At 46.2% G+C, this 23,217-nt stretch overlaps 1 protein-coding gene across 1 annotated transcript in view; it reads right to left on the bottom strand.

Moving 5' to 3' along the window:
• Positions 1-23,217, bottom strand: part of LOC108784750 (protoheme IX farnesyltransferase, mitochondrial) — an 88,496-nt gene that overhangs the window by 13,200 nt on the left and 52,079 nt on the right. Inside the window, exon 5 of the mRNA XM_018553636.1 lies at positions 10,837-10,907. Within this exon, the coding sequence (XP_018409138.1) occupies positions 10,837-10,907 (71 nt within the window). The remainder of the gene's footprint in view (positions 1-10,836; positions 10,908-23,217) is intronic.

The raw sequence follows: 23,217 nt of genomic DNA, 5'->3' as shown, positions 1-23,217 counted from the left end.
ATCGCCATTACTGATCCGAGCTTCAATCTCCGCACAGGTGGAAACTCGCCGCGTCTGGAAATGAAATTCTGATGCAATACATTTGATGTGAAGGAATGTCTTATCGCCGCCGCCGTCACTGTAACGAAGTTTGCAGTGAAATTGATGGGAGTAAAGTTTTATTACGGTTATGTATGGCCGGGCGTTACAGCCGCGATAAGAGAGCGCGGACAGAAAAATGATAAACAATGGTTTTAAATTCAATTTCCATTTTAATTAGAAATCGCTCGCAACTCTTTCTGGTTCAATATGTCTGGCTAATTAAAAGAAAAATGGCAGCGCTGACCGGCGGTCGTTTCATGGTGATGTCGCTACAAATATTAATCACAAACTTTACAAGCAATGGAGAGATTTTATCTGCCGTTAATTCCGGCTTCACACAGTTCTTTATCACCCCGGAGGAGACACGGCGATGATTTCTGCGTTATCTCAGAATGGCTCCTTCACAGCTTCATTAAACCCTGGATATCCGTCATGCTGATAGGGAGTGGCCTCCACAATGTTGTCTCCGAGTGTCGCACTGACGAGGGTCCAAACAGGGAGTCCGGAAACCCAACTGGGGACGGACGCCCACAGAACAGCGAGATACTATGGAGTTCACTTGTAAGAAATATGGCAGAAAACTAGGCATGCACCGATACCGCTTCCTTAGTATCGAGTACCGATATTGTTTTCAGTACTCGCCGATACCAGTGCCGTGTGCCTGATTTATCAGGAAGCCGGGTGGCGGATCAAGACCCGCTGCCCAGCTTCCTGATTGCCTGGAGGGCCGGTGTACTATAGAAAGAACACCGGCTTGACTTCCCGAGGCAGCCTGGCTTCTTGATCAGGAAGCCAGGCCGCGAGTCATGAGGTGCCGCCTGGCTTCCTGATTGATTAGGAAGCCAGGCTGCCTAGCAACAAGTGAAGCCAGCTTGCTAGCCAATCAGGAAGCCGGGACGCACGTCCTAACCCACGGCCCGGCTTCCTGATCAGAAAGGAAGCCAGCTCCATTTTCCCTCGGCACTGCTGGTCAGAGGGAGTTCTCGCCCAAATACTTGGTATCAGTGCTTCTCTACAGAAAACTTCTCCCAAATCTGGGCAGTTCAGACACAGCATATGACATTGTGCCAGAGGATTCCTTTAGTGGAATCGGCATGCCAGAGCGATCAGTAGAGGAAGAGAAAGAGGTGGTTGAGGTGATACACCAAAGCTGGAGTAAACGCGGAGATTGGAATGACCTTTTTTCACCTCCAAAAAAGGTCATTATTTATTCAAAGACAGGAAGAGACAGCTGAAGATTCAACTCCAAACTCTCCCCGAAACCAGAGGAGAGAAGCTTTAAAAGTGATCCCGCCTTTGTAGATGAAAAGAGGAATTCTGATTTATGGCCGCTCAGCTGCCTGCCATCCTTTTATTTTACTACGAGAGAGAGAGAGAGAGAGAGAGATACAGAGAGAGAGAGAGAGAGGGAGGGAGAGGAGATACAGAGAGAGGGAGATACAGAGGGAGAGGAGATACAGAGAGAGGGAGATACAGAGGGAGAGAGATACAGAGGGAGAGGAGATACAGAGAGAGGGAGATACAGAGGGAGAGGAGATACAGAGAGAGAGGGAGGGGGGGAGAGAGCGCACAGCCTTCCAGAATGGTGATGTCACAGTGAGGTCACGGATGAACATATTCTGCACAAGGCTTTCTCTCCTAGAGGTGTACGCCGGCCATACATTGCTTCAATTTTAGTTCCTCCTGACTTGGCTGGAATTCGAGCAGTGTGTGTGGTCCTGTCAGCGCCCCTCCTTTCCACAAAAGTCTATTTTTCAATCAATTTTCGCCAATGAAGGCGGTCCAAAAATTATCTGCCGAACAATGACTACAGCCGATCTGCAGTCAGTTTGGATATTATGACAGCAACACACCCGCCACAGAATACAATTGAAAAGCACATTGAAGAGATGACTACGCTGCCAGAGATGAATGTACACCGTGCACTTGTCTCCAGAGCTGTCATGGAGGGGAAAGGGGATGGTTTCCTGTCCAGGGCCCCATACACACCGGATCCATCATAGGAAACTGCAATGAAGTACAGCCAGAGCCGCAGGACATCCACAACAGAGAATGTCCATAGACATCCAGCTCGGTACCCACAAGCGCCCTGCAATGCATTTACTTTGTCCCAAAAGGTCAAAATGAACGCAGACTGCAGAGGCCGGAGACATTGGTGTTCAGCCGGGAGGGGAGTCTTGTATCATTTCAGTTAATCCCGCTCAATTTATTCACACAGCCATCAAATTTGCATAGTCCCAAGGACATTTATGAACTTCTCAATTATTTATGATCAAGAAACAAAGCTGTGTTTAGTATTCCCAGCCTCCTGGACGGGCGATTAGTTAAACATTTATACCCGTATCAGGCGGGACGTTTAATTGAGAAATTACCCTTTATTCACCTAGACTGCTCATACATTGAAGAGTCTGTAATCTCTATAGCTCGGGGCGTTCACGAGTCCCTCACAGCGCCGCGGCACAAGGCGGGAGGACAGAGCACCAGGAAATTGTATTTCTTATTAAATAATTGTATTAATGACACGCCCGTAGGAGACGAATTCCCGCTATCTGCCTCTTCTGTACGCACAGCGTTGTATATACTCCAGAATATAAGCCGTGCAATTCCAGAGCAAAGATTACTATTATTTACCTAAAGAAAACAAAATTATGAGTGTCTACCATTGGCTGAAGGGTCTCGATGATGTCACCGGTCTCTAGTGATGGCATAGGCTGCGTTCTCATGAATATGAAGGGTCTCGGTGATGTCACTGGTCTCTCTCTAGTGATGGGATAGGCTGCGTTCTCATGAATATGAAGGGTCTCGGTGATGTCACTGGTCTCTAGTGATGGGATAGGCTGCGTTCTCATGAATATGAAGGGTCTCAGTGATGTCACTGGTCTCTAGTGATGGGATAGGCTGCGTTCTCATGAATATGAAGGGTCTCAGTGATGTCGCTGGTCTCTAGTGATGGGATAGGCTGCGTTCTCATGAATATGAAGGGTCTCAGTGATGTCGCTGGTCTCTAGTGAAGAAATAGACTGCGTTCTCATGAATATGAAGGGTCTCGGTGATGTCACTGGTCTCTAGTGATGGGATAGGCTGCGTTCTCATGAATATGAAGGGTCTCAGTGATGTCGCTGGTCTCTAGTGATGGGATAGGCTGCGTTCTCATGAATATGAAGGGTCTCAGTGATGTCGCTGGTCTCTAGTGAAGAAATAGACTGCGTTCTCATGAATATGAAGGGTCTCAGTGATGTCACTGGTCTCTAGTGATGGGATAGGCTGCGTAAAGCGACGGGCCACTTAAAACATCAGAACTAAGGATAGCCGAATAGCTCGCCATAGCACATCAAACACATTATAAGGAATATCTCTGATAACACAGAACTTTGTAGCGTGAAATAAGTGGAATCCGTTGCAGTAGATTTCGGCTCTCATGTCCCAGGTGCAGTGTGTCAGTTATTTGGGATCATTATTTATGTGTCATGAAGGGTTCTGGCTCTGCTTTTCATCCAGGCATCAGAATGGCCATATATCTCCCTGTGATCTGATGGATGCCCCTGGCACCCTGTTTACACACCAGGCAGCAGTGTGTCGCAGGCTGGAGGTCACGGCTGTCCATCAGGGGTCACGCAGCCAGCGGGATGGATGAGGTTGACTCTCTGTGTATTTTAGATGAATGATAAGCATGAAATGCCGGCCTGGGGCACTCAATGTTCTGCTGGTATCAGGAAGGAGTATTAAGCTGGGAGATAAAGTGGATCTTGTGCAAATCCTTGCAGATGTCGGGTTAATATATTCCTCCAGTGCCTCACACATGTGCATCTCTCTCTATATATTACAACGCATTGTCTCCTCTAAGGAAGACTGGACAACCTCCGACTCCCAACATCTCCTGCAAGTGTCTGTATGTGTTTCCTATAGAGAGGTGTGATAGTGTAATCTTCCTGCACCCGGAACTTCATCACTCTGTTGCAGGAGGACCCCGGATCCTATCACTATGTATGCTGAGTCTCCTCTTCATCCGGGAGGACGCTATGTTTGTCCAAAGCAAAGAGGCTGCAGGAGATCAGCATTTTTGAATACAGAACTCTAGAGAAGGTCTCCCTGAAGTTGGCTGAAAGCTTTGCGGGTGCTTAGTAAAATGTTGCTGTACACAAGGCTCTTCAGACCGGCCTCAGAGAGGCTACAGGCTCCCTTAGTATTGGCATGCAGGCTGATCCGGGCCTCTCACCCCCTGTGTAGAGGACGCATTGAGGGTCTTGTACGGCCTCCCCTGCTCTGTGCCCGCCTCATCTTGAAAGCAGATGGAAAAGCTTATTGACCAAAATTCACCATGACTTTCCCATTGTGCCCCATCCATCTGGGCTCCTGGGCGATGTGTCAGGGCAGTGATCTCCAGATTTATCACCCGCCCGCCTCCCCGAAGCACAATGTGTACATACACAGGTCAACCAATCATGCAATGTACGCATTGTTTACCTAATATCAGCTGAATTGGAAAAACAGGGCGGAGGAGGGGCGTTCTGTATTATTCATACAAATACAGCAGAAGGAACAGCTTTCCCAGCATGCCAAGAAAAGGCGGAGGGAACTAGAAGTATCAGCATGTCTGCTTTCGTTCAAGTTGCTGAGAAAACAGTTCACCTGCCCTGCCAGCTACTGAGATCTCAGCGTGGACTTTCCCTCCTTATAGAAGGGTTCACCAGTCATAGGTACACATTCACTGATTGTTATGGGACTGTCCACATGGTTCTGGTGAAAAAACATTTGAAAGTACACATAAGTGACCTCCCTCAGTGCTATTGATCTCCTACAGCCTCCTTGCAGCCACTTCCTGTCTACATGCACTCCAGCGATGGCTGCTCAAGGTGGGTTTACCTAATGGTAACAACAGTGTACCATGTCAGAATATCAGAAGCCCACGTCACAGGGTGACAACATAGGAGCACAACCGGAAGACAAGGACCGAGCGTTGTCGCCCTATAACAGGAAGTCTGAATAAGGCAAGATCACCGGGGATTATTTTAATTATGGAAATTTAGAAATAATGAAAATTACTCATTAATATTAGATGTCCAGTCAATGGAGGCTGAGGACAGAGACGTTCCTCGTAGCTCTGCCCTCACCTGATTGCTACCCCAATATCTGTCCGCCTAATAATTCAGCTCCGCCAGACTCCCGCCTCTCTTTCCGCCTGGAGCGGACCAGCGCAGAGCTCTGACATTTAGAAGCAGCAAAGCTCCCGTGTTACAAGGAATACGACATGTCACAAACAGAAATATAGGAGTTGTTTCTATATATTTCCTCCCCTCCCCCATTTACAATCTACAGCCGGCTTCAATGTATTCCAAGTGAAAGGTGACCCGTCACAACTGTATATTTCAGCAGGAAAAGCTGCTTTTCTTTTATTACTTTCTGCTTTTGCAGTCAGCAGAAATGACTCGCTGCTAAAATGGAGTTTGAGACACCTTTGACCCGTTTCAGTTACCGGTCACCGAATGGAAACACAGCGATGTAATGGAGGAGTGCAGGGAACTGGTTCGGCTTGTGTGCTCCCAGTACATGTGATTATTAAGAAGGAACTCGGTGTCATTAAAAAAAAATCATAGCATGAGCTGCTGAAACTCCAGAGATAAATCTTAAAAATGTATTCAAGTACCTCAACTATTAACAACAATGTATCTTATTTGTCTATCACTCGTCTGTAGATCCTCCAATCATCTCTGAATGGGTGCTGACACTGTCCTTCCTTCTGGAGGGGGGCTACTTGTGTTCCCCATGGTCCCTGTGTGTGTTGTCAAGTAGTCACCGCCGCTCCAAGCTGGCTCGCTGAATGCTGTTTGGCAAACTCCATTTATTCCAAAATCGAATGTTACCCCTCCCTTTTAGATTGTAAGCCCTCAGGGGCAGGGCCCTCCTACCATCTTGTCTTGAATTGTGATTGTAATGTCTTCCTTATATTGTAAAGCGCTGCGCAAACAGTTGGCGCTCTATAAATCCTGTATAATAATAAGGAAAAAGGACATTTGTAACATTCATTCATGTCTTTGATTACATTATCGAATGTTCTGCTAATATGAACATCTACCAGTGTGTGGACGGCTTTATTCTTAAAAACCTCCAACTGTATACAGACATAAAAGTTCTCATGAGTGTAAATGATTATTCCTTTAAAAAAAAAATCAAATAAATAGAATTTGTAGTTGATTTCATATCACAATTGATAACATGGCCCAAAACCACGAGGAACACAAAATACAAAGCCTGCACCTCCTGAACGGTCACATGTAGCGTGGGGGAGCAGTCTTGCCATGCTCCGTTGTACTAACTCGGCTCATTTCTCTGCACTCATATAAGAATAAAACAAAATAAACCTTTATATAGATGGAGAATTATGTGACGGGAGTGTGTGATAATGGGGGAAACGACACGGTAGAAAGTGTCCCTGAGGGAAACTTAATTGAAATCCTTCCCATATAATACAAACTCTGTAACCGCGAGTCACAAACATTTCTACAAGAATGAGAAATACGGAAATTCTTCAATTACAGAAATTCCGGTGAAGGTGTAAACATCGCATGAAAACAAATACTAAAAAATATCTGCGCACTATCACTAAGCGGACGGTACAGGGGCGCTTGGTAGTTGGTTCTGATCTTTGCCTCCAACATGGAAGGTTCGATATAAAGAGCAATATTAGGGTCAGAGCGGCCAATTATAAGTCTTCTCTCCGGGAGAGTCATACTGTGAGTGGACCACCAACACTACATGACCACTATATAGTCTTCTACACCAGTGTCCATGTGAATCCAGCCTGAAAGGGTTCCTCTGGACAAAACATATTTGTCTAGCTGTGGATAGAGTGTGGAGGATCAGGTCATGTTTTTATTGCTATCTGAGGCTGAGAGAGAGATACACAGAGAGAGAGAGAGACAGACAGAGCGAGTAAGAGAGAGAGAGAGAGAGGATTCTGTCATGTTTTTATTGCTATCCGAGGCTGAGCGAGAGATACAGAGCGAGAGATACAGAGAGAGAGACAGAGGGAGAGAGAGACAGAAGGAGAGAGAGAGACACAGAGGGAGAGAGAGACACACAGAGGGAGAGAGATACAGAGAGAGAGAGAGATACAGAGAGAGAGAGAGATACAGAGAGAGAGAGAGATACAGAGAGAGAGAGAGATACAGAGAGAGAGGGAGAGAGATACAGAGAGAGATACAGAAAGTACAGAGAGAGCGCACAGCCTTCCAGAATGGTGAGGTCACGGTGATGTCATGGATGAACATATTCTGCACAAGATTTCCCCTCACTGCCATGGTGACATTGGTTTGCCCAGAGAGGAAGTGAGGGAGAATCTCCAACACAGACATCTACTAGAAGACACTGCCAAGAAACAAGCTAAATAAAGTTGGGGAACGGCTCATGTCTCTGGCACCTGGTATGGTGCGTTGCCTTTACCTGACCATCTTGAGAACATCCAAAAAATACACAAAAATGAACAAGTCAGCACGTCAAGCGTTGAGTCGTGTTCCATATTCGTTAATATTCAGGCGTGAAATCTAAACATCTGGGAGGTGACTGCAGACAGGTGTTTGAAGGAGAATTTCTGCAGCACAAGCCTGACGTACAATTCCTGACAGCACCTTCACAGGACGCAGCAGAATTTCACATGACAAACAACGAGGTGACAGAAAGCGACGGCGGGACTTGATAAGGTTTCTAATAAAACGTCCCAGTTTCGAATCCTTGTAATTAACAGAAGGAGAAGCAGAAGCGGCTCTGCTCGAGCATTCAGCGTTTTCAGGAAATAATGCAGAATGTCGCCTGGAGGGGTGTCAGTAATTCTCACCCGGCACCATTTCCTTCTATTCATCCTCTGGAACCGAGCGAGAGAGCCCAACCAACAATGACAAATACACTGGAGGGCAGGGCAAAATCAGTGTTATTCCTAGAAATTATCCCCAGCACTAATGACCGGAACGCAGTGTGACAAACACGCTATAATGGAGACGTACCGAACAGTGTCATTTCCTAATACTGAAATGTCATGTTCATGGCAAATTTGCAACGCAAGGTGCCATGAAATAAGTGAAAGTTAGCGATGAACGGTTGTTGTAAGAAAGATTACGTAATCAGAGTCCTATTATTGCTGCAAAAGAAAAGCAAACCGAGAGATCAGAACTGTCACTAAACGAAGCTTCGTGGACACCTGACCACCATTACTGAGGTCACATGTGTGTCTACCCCTCCAAATGATTGAGTTCAGGTGTCTCCAGGAAAGGGGACTGTATAACTACATCATACAAAGACATTTTAGATAACTGTGTGCTTCCAACCTTATAGTAACAATTTTGGAAGGCCCTTTTTTTGTTCCAGCATGACTGTCCCCTCTGCACAAAGACATGGTTGGACCAATTTTGTGTAGAGGAACTTGATTTGCCTCCCTGACCTCAATCCCACTGGGATGACTTAGAATGCTGACTGTGGCCTGGATCTTCTCAGCTCCAATATCAGTACATGATCTCACAAATGCTCTCTTGGCTGAAAGGGCAAAAATTCCCATAGGCATGCACCAATTTTTTTTTTAGAAAGCCTTCCCAGAAGAGTGGAGGCTCATATAGCCACAAGGTGAGGAGGAAGTCCATTATAATGCCCATGGTTTTGTTATCGGATGCTCAGCAAGCTTATATAGCTGTGAACACACATCTGGCTATATAGTGTATAACCTGCTAAGGCCCCCGAAAAGCAGACTGATAAAGAAGGGCTCCAATGATAGTGACTGCTGCGCCAAAACACAGTAAAGCTGATCCCAGTCCTGAGAAGATGGCTGGAGGAGAAGACAACAATGTCTGCTGGTGCTGCCATAAATGTGAATCCTTGGCTGCTCATTTGTGTTCGTGTCTATGGAGCATTGAGACACCTCCATCCGTTCATTCCAGGGCAGAGGAAGGGGGACACAGCACAGAGTAAAAAAGGTATTTGTGAGCGAGACTAAAGCAAGGTCAGACAGGGAGGCGCCTGATACCTGGAAACACACTGATCCATCTTTGCAGGCCAAATTCAGGGCCCATCAGAAGAAAAGGAAACCACAACCCAGTGTGTAAGCCCGTCTGTAGCAGGCAGTCATATGAACGGCTCAGTGTCCTCTGTATAGTGCTATACAATACTGTTCTGTGCGCGGGGACGAGACTCTGATCCGTACGCTGGGACGAGACTCTGATCCGTACACTGGGACGAGACTCTGATCTGTACACGGGGACGAGACTCTGATCTGTACGCGGGGACGAGACTCTGATCTGTACGCGGGGACGAGACTCTGATCTGTACGCGGGGACGAGACTCTGATCTGTACGCGGGGACGAGACTCTGATCTGTACGCGGGGACGAGACTCTGATCTGTACGCGGGGACGAGACTCTGATCTGTACGCGGGGACGAGACTCTGATCTGTACGCGGGGACGAGACTCTGATCTGTACGCGGGGACGAGACTCTGATCTGTACGCGGGGACGAGACTCTGATCTGTACGCGGGGACGAGACTCTGATCTGTACGCGGGGACGAGACTCTGATCTGTACGCGGGGACGAGACTCTGATCTGTACGCGGGGACGAGACTCTGATCTGTACGCGGGGACGAGACTCTGATCTGTACGCGGGGACGAGACTCTGATCTGTACGCGGGGACGAGACTCTGATCTGTACGCGGGGACGAGACTCTGATCTGTACGCGGGGACGAGACTCTGATCTGTACGCGGGGACGAGACTCTGATCTGTACGCGGGGACGAGACTCTGATCTGTACGCGGGGACGAGACTCTGATCTGTACGCGGGGACGAGACTCTGATCTGTACGCGGGGACGAGACTCTGATCTGTACGCGGGGACGAGACTCTGATCTGTACGCGGGGACGAGACTCTGATCTGTACGCGGGGACGAGACTCTGATCTGTACGCGGGGACGAGACTCTGATCTGTACGCGGGGACGAGACTCTGATCTGTACGCGGGGACGAGACTCTGATCTGTACGCGGGGACGAGACTCTGATCTGTACGCGGGGACGAGACTCTGATCTGTACGCGGGGACGAGACTCTGATCTGTACGCGGGGACGAGACTCTGATCTGTACGCGGGGACGAGACTCTGATCTGTACGCGGGGACGAGACTCTGATCTGTACGCGGGGACGAGACTCTGATCTGTACGCGGGGACGAGACTCTGATCTGTACGCGGGGACGAGACTCTGATCTGTACGCGGGGACGAGACTCTGATCTGTACGCGGGGACGAGACTCTGATCTGTACGCGGGGACGAGACTCTGATCTGTACGCGGGGACGAGACTCTGATCTGTACGCGGGGACGAGACTCTGATCTGTACGCGGGGACGAGACTCTGATCTGTACGCGGGGACGAGACTCTGATCTGTACGCGGGGACGAGACTCTGATCTGTACGCGGGGACGAGACTCTGATCTGTACGCGGGGACGAGACTCTGATCTGTACGCGGGGACGAGACTCTGATCTGTACGCGGGGACGAGACTCTGATCTGTACGCGGGGACGAGACTCTGATCTGTACGCGGGGACGAGACTCTGATCTGTACACGGGGACGAGACTCTGTTCTGTACACGGACTCTGATCTGTACACGGGGACGAGACTCTGTTCTGTACATGATTCTACTTAACTCAGGGAGCAGCTTTGTGTTCAATCCCATGTCACTGACAACCAGACAATAGAGATGTCATTGTGTTAGCAGGCAGGTGCATCTCTTACCTGATCTGTCCTCGTACCAGCGGCCGGCTCTTTGTTCTGTTCATGTTGGAGTCAAACGGCACCTCAAAATACTGCAAGACAAACACAAGGGACACATAAGTGACGCAGGATTGGACTTTATCTGCTAAATATAAGCTACTCGTACCCCTAAACGTGATCTGTATGCAAATGACACCAGAACAAACCCCCTTTCATCATTACACAATATCAGAGGAGAATTTACTATGAAACCTGGTAATGTGCTCAGCGCTCATGTCCATCGGCAGAGCCCGCAGTCTGTGTTCCAGAGAAGTATAATGGCCTCTGCTGCTTCTGATTTACCGGAGACAAGTCATCAGAGATATATTTATTTTACATTAAGTGTAGCAAGCTAAGTAACGTATAACACTTCCAGGTATTCATTATCTCAGTACTCCCCCTGACAATGCCTTCATCTGCTTTTCTCTCCAGAAGGACGGAACCATCTTTATTCAGACATCATCCAGAATCACCATCTACTTCCTGGACTGACATATCACATCAGACATGACACAGTCATGCAAATCCTGGAGTCTGTCCAGTTGTGGCTGTTTGTACAAATGTCTGACACGGAACAGCCCCTGCTGCAGCCTAAGTTACAATATTGCAGTCTGATTACTGAGGAAGGAGAGAGTGGGGAAATGCTTTCTCCTGCCTGCAGCAGACTGATCACTGGAGGAGGGGAGACTGAGGAAATGCTTCCTCCTGCCAGACTGATGACATACTCTCAACACAGGCAAAGCCACTGGACTGGAGCTTAAGAAAGTCTTTTCAAATTGTAAAAGGTGGAGTTTTACTGTTAATATTGTGAAATGTACACAATTTATTCCTGGAGACTTGTAACGTTACTGAAAGCTCCTCTTTAAAATGCCGGTGTTCTATTGAAAGGTCCAACTTGTCGAGTTCTCCAACTGGTGACGTCGAAATCTCTAACTATTGCCACTGCGCCTGCGTGGCGCCGTCGTATTCTATAACCACACTCGGCACTGCGTCTGCGTGGCTATCGGCTTCTATAACGTAGATCAAATATAACTTTGAACTAGGTTATAGAATCCGATGACCCGACAGTCACAGTCGCCACTGAAGCTGTGCGGCTATCGGCTGCTAGAACCTATGGCAAATATAACTTTGTACTAGGTTATAGAATCAGATGAGCCAATAGCTGCGCAGGCGCAGTGGCAATAGTTACAAATTTTGACATGAGCATGCACACTAGCTCCATCTGGTGTAGATCTCCTTTTGGCAGTCACCGGATGTGACGTCACCAGTCGGAGAACTCGACAAGTCAGAGCTTTCGACAGAACACCGGCATGCCTGCGATGGTGCAGAAATTTGTATTTTGTTTCTGTTGGCGGTCACACTTCCTCCTTCGTATGTCATAGCTGAGCAGGTCTGCACCAGCAAACAGAATCAGCAAACTCCCATAATGCAGTAGGAACTCTCCCAGCTCGGCTCCTGCGGATACCAGTTCAGGGCGTCTGGGCGGCTTTCCCATTGCAAGGAAAAGAGGAAAAATTATAACTGTGTACATTTTCTGAATTATAATCTTCCATTTTTTACCCAACCAGGGGATTTTCTCTCTCTTTGTTACTTGCTTTCCAAAACCCTTTGGACAGCGCAGAGTTAATCTGCCCCTTTGCTGTGCGCGGCATGACGTTGTGCGTTCAGTACAAATGCAACTGGAAATATTTGCCGAGTAAATGTCACAGGTGCGATGGCGGCACAATGACAGAAAATTGCAACATTTCATCCGTTCTGCCCAAAGAAAACAGAAATGAGGGTGGAAAAAGCCCCTTGTCAGCACGGCTGCGCTTAGCGGTCACCATGGCGCTCTGCCTCCTAATGAAGCGGTATAATTCTACACGCCGCGGGCGGCTGAACCTGTGACGGAGGTGGAGGGAGATGAAAAGGAAGAAATGATGCAGCAACACAAACACGGGGTGAGAGGGGAGTCCGGATGAAAAGGGTGCTGACAGGAGACGCTTCAACGTATGCCGAGAACATAAAGAGTAACGTCACACCTGACAAAACCCAACATAACCCCGGCCTGTCCGTTCCCTCAACAAAGTGCACCTGTCACCTCCACACATCATACCTGAAACCTCTGTGTGAGTGCAATATAAAAGTCAGCAGCATTCAGTATTCATGAGAGTGTAAACTGCCCATGTACTTGCAGGAGCATACTCACTCCTGAGCATGATACCACGTGGATTGGCGCACGCGGTCACGGAGTCGCCCATCACAGACGATCGCGCTGTGGGTGCTATTATTTTCTAATGGCACCCCAGTCGCGCTGCGATTCCGCCACGCGACGTGTATCCCGTGTATCGGCAAAAAATGATGTACAAATACCCTTTTTCGCAGTCTGCAGTTGCAGATCCCGGTCTGCACCAGGCCGGAATGTTGTCAGCTCACTATAGGAAGTTAGGAGCTCAATGCATTTCTAGCAGATCAACAGGAATTTGTCTTCACATTCAGCATTTTTAAGGAATAAAACGCGTGGGGTCAATGTGCATGTATTGCAGAGATGTGCTTATCGTGCTCCTGATTTATATTGGCCAGACATACACTTTAACTTTCTGCTGTCATCCAGCAAAGTTGCGCTCCCTGGCTGCTTACGAGGGTCAACAGTCTCCTCCTATCCACTTTAATATAGCTCTCCCCTCTTATTTCATTCTGCTGATAAGATATCAATGACCCCCAATAATCAAAGTGATTTAGAGTCCGTAGGTTCTGAAATGGCAAACCAAAGACCGAGAGACCTAACCCAGCAGACTCTAGGCAAGGACAGACCTCTCAATCTTGTCTTCGCTCCATGACAATGGCCATCAATCTGTCAATGACTCAAGTTCCTCGATGAAGCAACTCCGTACTGATCACATGTCAGCACACTCGAATGAAGTTGGTGTTTGTAGAAAGAACTGGTTATCTGACATTTTGTACGGGGTGTGAGGAGAATGACGCGTTAGTGGTTGGGGCAGCAAATTCCATTTCATTATACCTGTGTGCAGGGAGGTGAATGGGGATGTCTACAATGATACAGACACAAAGCAAGTATCCGGATGAAGGATGACCGTTCAAGTGTGTGAGATCTCCAAAGAAAAGAGACGTTTACTAGAGTGCAATGTGCACCTGCGGTATGAAAGCCAATTCTGTGAGAGAACCAAGAGAGACCATTAAACTTTCATGTCAGACTGTCGCAAGGAGACGATTGGGGCGGGAAATCACCCCAAGTCTACAATAGCTGTATAAGTGGTATGTACAGTACCTGACAGAGGATAAAACTCTTCTACTCTAAAGAAAATGTTCTCATGGCTGGAGATACATAAAGAAATCTGCAGGGTCTCTAAATGTTTTAATCCATTGGGTCCCTGGGATAGGAGACCACGTGGACTTTCCCAATTCTCCTACCTCCCTTCCATTTCAGCCTCGGAAAACATCTTCGGCATTGGACACTGTCAGGAACCGCGCTCTCCAGTGTCACACCCGCTGCGCTCTGTAGTTCCATCCTCCCTCTCTGCTGTGTCTTCTGGTCGGAGGAACTACAGCATGCAGCGGGGGGACCAAAGCCAGAAGTCTGTTGGATACTGAAGATCCTTCAGCCAGCGCAGCCAGAAAGGTAGATTATCTCTTCTAGGTCAAGGGGCTTTATTTGGATCCTTTTGCAGTAACAGTGCCACCTTAAAATGAAAAGAAGCGCGGATCCATTCTACGAACTGATCACCTGACCAGAGTGATATATTGTAATGTAAAAATAAAGGATATTCTTTATGAAATGGACATACTGGGCAGTTATATTATAGATGTTCATGAACAGAGCTGCACCATGCCGTCATTTAATTCTCTACCAGGATTCCGCCTATCGGCCAGTTACATCCCCAGGACAATGTTCATTGTGCATATAGGCAGCACTGAGGCTCGGAGGTTAGCACTGTAGCCTTACAGCACTGGGGTCTTGGAGCTGATTTAATTGTCCCCAATGTGTTATAGTCCTCCTGTTCTAGTATATGTTTCCTCCAGGTTCTCAGTCTACTGTGTGCATGGCTGTGGGTATTAGAGTGTAAGCTCTTCTGGGGTAGGGCTGATGATGCGCATGGTCCATATAGTGCTTATATATATATATGTTATACAGCTGCGTCTGTATAACAAATGCAGTTAAACAGCTGAATTGTTCATAGTATACATGACATATTTTGTGTAGAATCCTGAAACTTTATTAACATCCAGCAATCAAAATATCTGCGATTATACAAAAATCAGCCGCAATAACACCCCCCCGCCAAGTTCAAAGCGTTTGTGTTTCTTTCTATGGCAAAGTAAAGAAAGAACAAAGCGGATCCAACAGCCCCTATGAGTAACTCGCACAGCTAATAAGCAGTAGTAAGGTAAACAGGAGCAGCAGGGACGTTCTGCCCGGACACAATGACATCACTCGGTGGTAATGGCTCCGACGACTGTCTCCTCCTGCGTGCGTTCGCCGGGCCCCTCGTCTTAATTATCGGTAAAGTAAATGAAAGAACGTTCTGATGAATTAACAACGTGACATGAAAGAGAAGAACAGAAAAACACTAATTACACAACTGGGGCCTTCTACCACATCAAGGGGTTAAAGGCTTCTGACGTGTAATTAACAGTGTTTCATGTCAGAGATAGAGGCAACACAATGGCGCTGTGTGGCGTCTTTTGATTTGTATGTGACGCTTGCAGGTGCCTAACGTTTTATAGGGGACCTGCATGCCGCAGGTCCCACCAGAATCCTTACAGAGTAACTCCCGGCAACAGTGATCAATGAACTACAAATAACACCCACTTTATCCAAATGATAATCCATCAGCCAGATTCAGTAGCGTTTTTATTGCACCTTCGGGGGAGCCGCAGCCTCCTGTTTCATGATTTTTATCTGCAGCAGATACAGAACGAGATGTTTCAAGCACTTGGCCAATATTTTCTCATCTCATATCTTCCTCATAGGTAGTTCACCGCCAACCATTCACCAGAAGGCTCCAGACGCCACCATACTGAGTAATGAGCAATATTCACACAGTACACAAACTTACACACAACGCAACAATCTGCAGGTGCAGAGAGCAAGATCTTTGGCAGAAGCTGCAGAGAACCTCACAATGAGATAAATGGTCTTCCGTGATGCTAGAACCTTCCGTATCAATTCTCACCACCAACATTTGACAGTTGCACATTCAGTAATGATTTCCCTTTTCTATGGAGAAAAGGAAACAGATGTTCTTTTCTTTATTTTTGCTGAAGACGAGAAGTCCAATCCATCCAGCAGTATCAGAACTCAGAAAATGGTACATGACTCTGACATACCAATAAAAGACATCTCTTTTATTTATAATCTATAGGAGTAGAAGAGTCTTGTACCATGTTAGCCAATGATGAATGCAGAAATATAAAACCTGAAGAAGGGATCGAAGGCTTCTAAAGGATCTAAGAAAGGGTTAGCATCTACTAACTTCAATAACCAATAAAAGTATCCCTGAAACTCCAACGTCCTGCATTCATTATCTATACAAGGTGCAATCCTTGCCATGAAATTCCATGAATGATAGAGAAGCGAGAAGGCTACTAGTGGACTCTGGTGGGCTATGGCAGGTGGGGGTAGTCTACTGATTAAACTTTGCAGAGAATATAACCAACTGCTCTAAGCAAAGATTTCCGGGACCTTCTCCTCCTTGGAAACATCCATAGAGCTGCCGTCCAATGAACCGGCTTATTTATGGACAATCATTTGAACCTATTAAGATAAAAATAGAGTTATAAACTTTTCTTCTCTGATGGAATCTTGTTAATTGGAAACAAGTGAATATTGGCTTTCTCGGGCTGACAGAGGATCAAGCTATTAATTGATACCTATAATAAGCTTCCTGTTGAGTGTTGCAGGACTAATTAACCCCGCTGCAGTGACACAAGTGCAGGAAAGCACCAAATGGAAACGCACTGCAGAGATGGATTAAGGAAGATTGGAGTCCCAGGCAAGGTATTGCGGGTGCCTCCTCCCTTTGCTTGACATAAGGATTACAATAGGCACAGAGAAGCCATCCAGTTTACATTGTCTGTACTGTTACGGCCCAATCACCAACTACCTAATAAGGGCCCATTCACACCACATCCAGATCATCTCCAGACCAGACCAGATTGTTTCCAGACCCAAAATGTATCCCTATGCTATTTCTGGCCTCTGTTCACACCAGCGCAGTCCGTTCCAGACCAGAAAAATACTGCAGGTCTCATTTCGTTTGGTCTGGAATGCACTGGAACTGCGGGCAGGTTCACAACATGTTTCGGACCAGATCTGGACTAGAAAATGGTGTGAACCTGCCCAAAAAGTACATCCCCCCTTGTGAAGGGATGGGCAGGCAGGTGATCATCTTTGATCCCCCGTTTTACAGCACGAACATAAAGATGGTAGCTGGGCCACCTGGGTATCCACTGAAAGCTAGGCTCCTGCTTAGGTTGCCTCGGGTTGCTTGGCTTTGCAGGATGGTGGTTGTAGATGAAATTTATCATGAGGTGTTAACAGTATGGGGATCTGTGTTATGTACTAAACACTTCCTATTTCAGCAACATCCCACTATTACCATCAGAGAAAAGCAATCACACACCACAGATGTGCTTAAAGGGATTCTATAATGTGTATGTAAAAATAACTAATTATTTCTTAAAGTACAACAGTAATGTGTAGAACCAGCTGCAATTCGTCATTTGGGTCTCTCTAATACCATTTCCCAGGTAGGACTTCTGATACTAAAACTCGTATTTGTGAACAGTTCAGAGCTGATCAATCTCTGTCTTTATTCTCGGCTAAAAGATCTGCTCAGGTTGTAAAGCCACAATCGCTAATGGTCCACGGCACAATTTGTGGCCTATTTTTTCAGGACTGTGGAAAAGATCAAGATGAAAATGTGTAGACAGCTACCAGTGGGTAGGACCAGATCCATGGGCCCATGGTGGAAGTAGTCACCTCCAGCTGTATATCCAAGCACACACGGGTCATTGAGGACACCCCTGATCTTCACAGTGCAGAGGTCAATGAGCAACTTTATGAATGCAGCTTAGAATGACCCTGGTCTAGCACCGGCAGTGATCAGTGATGGCTCCAGATACAGTATGTGTAGAGTCTGTTCACCTAAAATGACATCTCGAAGATCACAGATATATTCAAGAGGCAGAAGGTGTAAAGGGCACCAAGCTTGAAGGCACGGCTGCTTGTGATGCACACAGGAACAGTTCCTCCTCTGAAGTTTCTGCAAAGAATTACAAATCTGAATGGCAGTTTTGTGCAGGGCAGATGAATGTGCAGGACTATCCGTACACAAGAGTCATTGTTATCCAAGCAATCAATTCAGCCCTAGTCAGGTTTCAGTAACGTGTTGTCCCTGAATGCACCACCTTCTGTACACTTCATATATTATACATTTGAGTATTTCACGTATGCCTGGAGATCATACAGCTCATTCACAAGGGCAAAGATGTCTACATACTGCAAAAAAACAGCCAGATCTCTGCGCCTGGAAGCCACAGGTGTTGAGCATAGCCCTATGTACAAATCAATGACACACGGTGGCTGTACACAGGTAAACGCTGTCCTGAGCGTATATCTGTACAGACGTATGTCACTGGATGCAGACTGTCCATGTCCAGGGGCATACATCCCTATCTGCAGGCAAATGTATGCTTGGAGCAGCATTTACCAGCATACCGCCGCAGCCTGCCCCTGATTTGTACGGGTGAGATGTATGCAACACCTATGGCTCCCGGTGCAGGGATCCGGCCAATTTTATGGTGTCGGTGTGAATGAGCCCTTAGAGGTAGTTTTCAACCTGATATCTTTCAACGTTGAATTAGAAATATCCTTCCATACTTATTTTAATTCCTGGAATTTAACAGCAACCCGACGAAAGCCGAATCAGTCACAGATTTAGGGACGTTCATACAAAAAGAAAATTGTTAACTAAAACTAAAAGAATTCAGTGGGCAGGGCAGACATAAATGACAGCATGAAAACTGGCAGGCTTAGTCCCCGTGTCAGCTTTAGTGGACAATTGTCATGTTATAGCGGAGTGTGCCTTTAAATAGGTTTGTAGTACAGACTGGATACTCTCACGGGTATGAAATGTACAGGAACGTTTCCCCCTAAGGGCTGAGCAAGGCTCAGAAAGTGGTTTGGTTCTGGGGTGAGAGGTTAGGCCGGAGCCTGTTCTAAGTGTTTGTTTATGAACTGTATAAACACGGCCCTCAAAGGGAGGAATGTGTCTCTCCTCAACCTCGCAGGTTGTCAATCCAATGACCTGCCCCGATCAATACTTTGAACACACAGATAGGACAAAGACGGGGAAACTCGAGTTCAAAAGCAAAACCAATGCTGGAGGGCTCAGCTCCATGTTATATTTCAAGTGGTGGAAGATAAGACTTTGCCTCACCTCAGGTGGAGCACATTGTATACAGTCACCGCTTACTTCCTTTTGTCTCGTTGTTTCATCTAGATTGGTATTACAGACCTCAAAGTTCACATCCATAAATGAGAAAGGGCCGCTTCACAGGCACGACCTCTCCGCACAATACCCAATGTATTCACCAAAACTAGAATTTGAGGGATTATCTAAACGATTGAATTTGTATTAGGGATTTTCCTATACCAATACTGGTACCGGGACCGATACTGGGCATTTTCAGCTGCCAAGGTCCCGCGCTTGTGGGGACCTCAGCAGTCCTTGGCAGTGCCTGTCTGGTCACATATCTCCTTCTCCTCCATCCCGCGCAGGCACAGCCAAGGACAACCCCACACTGAACAAACAGCCCCGACGGCAGGAGACCAGCGCCCGATTGTTCAGCCCAGCGCCCGATCCTTCAGCTGGGTGTCCGTCCGCAGAGCCCCACATGCAGCCCGGGGACATCTGAACACTGCCCCGGGCCCGCAGGATACGGACACAGAGAGGGAGGATATGTTTTCTGTGAAATTAGCCAATATGAAAGCTAACACAAAAATCCCTAAATATATTCCATAATAGTCACAAAGCATAAAAATCCACTTTGTGGGCACCAAATGCCCTTAGATACTCAGACATCACCTTGTGAAGGTACAGATGACATCATCACTATGCTGTACATAGCCTGTGCACAGAGCAGAGTTGTGGGAGGGGCCCAGCAGACTCCACCCACTACAGACTTCCAGCAGAAAACTACAGGAGGGGTGGATAGAAGACCAGTCCCCCTGCACAAGGAGAGAGAGCAGCAGTGACAGGTCTTTATAACAGGAGGGGGCGGAGACAAGACCAGTCACCCTGCACAAGGAGCCAGAGCAGCAGTGAGCCGTCTTTATTGCAGGAGCGGGCAGAGACAAGACCAGTCACCCTGCACAAGGAGAGAAAGCAGCAGTGGGCGGTCTTTATTACAGGAGGGGGCGGAGACAAGACCAGTCTCCCGTACAAGAAGAGAGAGAGCAGCAGTGATCGGTCTTTATTATAGGAGGGGGTGGAGACAAGACCAGTCACCCTGCACAAGGCGAGAGAGCAGAAGTGAGTGGTCTTTATTACAGGAGGGGGCGGAGACAAGACCAGTCACTCTGCACAAGGAGAGAAAGCAGCAGTGACCGGTCTTTATTACAGGAAGCTCCAAGTGTCACACTGGATTACTGCACAGATCTGGAGGAAATACACAAAGCTCAGCAAGATTCAGGAGGAATACACATGACTCTTGTATGAGAACAATATTTGCTGATCCCGGAGTTCAGCTTTAATATATAAAGTACTTCATTAATTTTTGCAGGTTACTCTGAGACACCCCCCCCCCAGGAGTCCTGACATTCTTGGATTTAATGAGGGAAGGATATTAAAGAGAAAGACTACATATGAACATTAAAATGCTATCAATGATAATCACCAATAACATTTTCCAAAACAGATTTAAGATGAAACAATCTAACAATGAACACAATAAAAATGATCTTTTTGGTGGTGAATTCTTTCAGTTTTCTCTTTGCTGTGTCAGATTTCACATGAAGCCAAATGTTCATATTGTTTATAAAATGTCTGAGCGCTGCGCTGGAAGAAAAATAGTTTTTATAAAATATTTGGGACCTAGAAGAGGAATATTTTTGTGACGTGTCTGAGACCTGGAGAGGAATATTTTTTAATTTAAAAAAGTAATTACAGAATAATTATATTTATTTTGATGCTGGTTTGTTTGTTTTTTAAATGTCCATTACAAAAAAAACAGCATCAAAATAAATCTAATACACAAATGGAAATACTAATAATTTATAGTGAAGGGGAAGAACCGGTTTCAAACGCTTGATATTATAAAATGTCCATAAAAGCAGCAAAAAAAAGCATAGGCAAGTGCACCACAAAAATGACAAATAAAAATACTTTTGAGAAACATAAAACCAGCTTCCATTCTTATTAATCACCTACACAAGAAACAAACAAATGCCAAACCAATGAAACACAACTAGAAATTAAATGTTAATGAAAAATGTACTCATGTTATGTTTATTAAAGAAAATAATTATGTTATCAACTCCTCATAAAAATATCAACAGAATAAAATAAACAAAAAATATAGGCTGAAAGAACAAAAAAAAAACATTTAATGGGCCTAAAACTAGATACAGGAAAACAAAACAGCAATAAGAATATTAGAACATAACGATCAAACAGACAAGCCTGAATAAAATATTACTTTACATGTCATAACATTTTCTCCATTCTTCATAAGAAAAAGGTTTCAAGTTCTAGAGAAGCTCAGCACGTAAAACGATCTTTTTTCGAGGGGGAATTAAGAAAAACAAAATGGCCACTATTGTGACTGCGCCAAGAGTTGCTTTGCATTCTAATCCTGTAATTGGCCAATTCTCTGAGAATCCACAATGGTGACCACATGAAAAGAGCCCAGAAGGTAATTGACATCAATCGTTTCTTTGCAACTGAGAGCTCTCTGAAGGTTGGACACCAAAGTATGTGCAACAAAAAAAGTCTGAAGAAAAGCAAAGGCCGGTGGGAAAAGAAACATTTCCTTAACTTGGAATAGAATAAAAAGGGAATATTTCTGAACGGATAGAGCAGCTTTGGGAATTCAAGTAACATGAAATTCAGAATCTCTGCGTTTTTACAGAAGTTTTAATATACAACTTGCTACATCTGGACCGCAAAAGAGATATTTGAGAAGCCTGACAGAAGAAGGTTTGGGGAGGACCGTGCGGACCCGGAGCTAAGCTGTAACAGAAAAGGAAAACACATTAATCCGGAGGGATTGCAGCTATGCGATTAAATAGGCAATCATTGGCTTCTTAATGATAAAGAAACGGAGCGGCTCCCCGTCCCGACGACATCGGATATCCTGGCTAAGCGTCTATAATATGCGGCCATATGGACGGCCTGCCCACACACTTGGCACCTGTTGGTTTATAGATCACCCTGTACATCATTCCTGCGATGTGGCCCCGATCCCCGGACTGTGTCCAAAAGTATCTTAATACACAGAAGAGCACACGTGCGCTCTGCGTCTCTGAATTATTACTCTCTCTCTCATGCTTCACTATCAGCGGCCAAGTTGGCAAGTTCCATTTCTTTGAACGGATTTGGTCTGGAGGTGGAATCAGAACAAAAATGCTCCCATTGGGAACCATATGTCAAAAGTTCGGCCCATCACTGATAACATTCTGAGCTGGGCCTGTAGAGGCGGAGTCTCACTGCAGCCAACCAATATTATTATAATGGCACCATTATACCGATAACGGCAATTAAAATAAGGTATTCTAGAGTGCCAAGGCTGCCTTATCATGTATGCAGATCCATCTGCACGATTACCCCCCCCCCCCCCCAAAAGGGGAAAAAAACCCTTCCCCCCCCCCCCCCAATAGAGGCAAAATAACCCTTCCCTGCCCTATCCAAAAACAAAAATCATTGGAAGTAAGGTCCAATCAATGCAGGAGGAGTGAGACTTCCCCTGTAGGGAGGACACAGCTGGAGACTTCAGCAGGGAGATCTTGCTGAGATATAAAAATTCAGCGGGCAATTTCACTCCAGACTACATCCATAACTGAAAATGAATGGATGATGGTCGTTGTCTATAAGCTGTTCTGCCTATTTCACCCAAGAGACCATCGCCAATCCTGCTTGTACCTGTAGTTCCTATGCCCACCGCAGGGTCTCCTAATTATTCTATCAGGGCTGAAAAGAGGAGACGAAACCCAGCACCGAAGTTGTCTGGTACACATCCTTTAATCCTATGATGTATTACAAGCCCGGATCACTTCACTTGTGATAGACTAGCTCTCACCTTTAAAGAGAACGGCTTTCTTCTTCTAGGGCGGCTTTTTTTTCAAGGCTATCACATTTCTGT

Source organism: Nanorana parkeri, unplaced genomic scaffold (assembly GCF_000935625.1).
Source record: "Nanorana parkeri isolate BGI_ZX_2015 unplaced genomic scaffold, ASM93562v1 scaffold126, whole genome shotgun sequence".
Lineage (NCBI taxonomy): Eukaryota > Metazoa > Chordata > Amphibia > Anura > Dicroglossidae > Nanorana > Nanorana parkeri.
The sequence above is the reverse complement of the archived record's forward strand: the minus strand, read 5'-3'. Positions and strand labels throughout refer to the sequence as shown.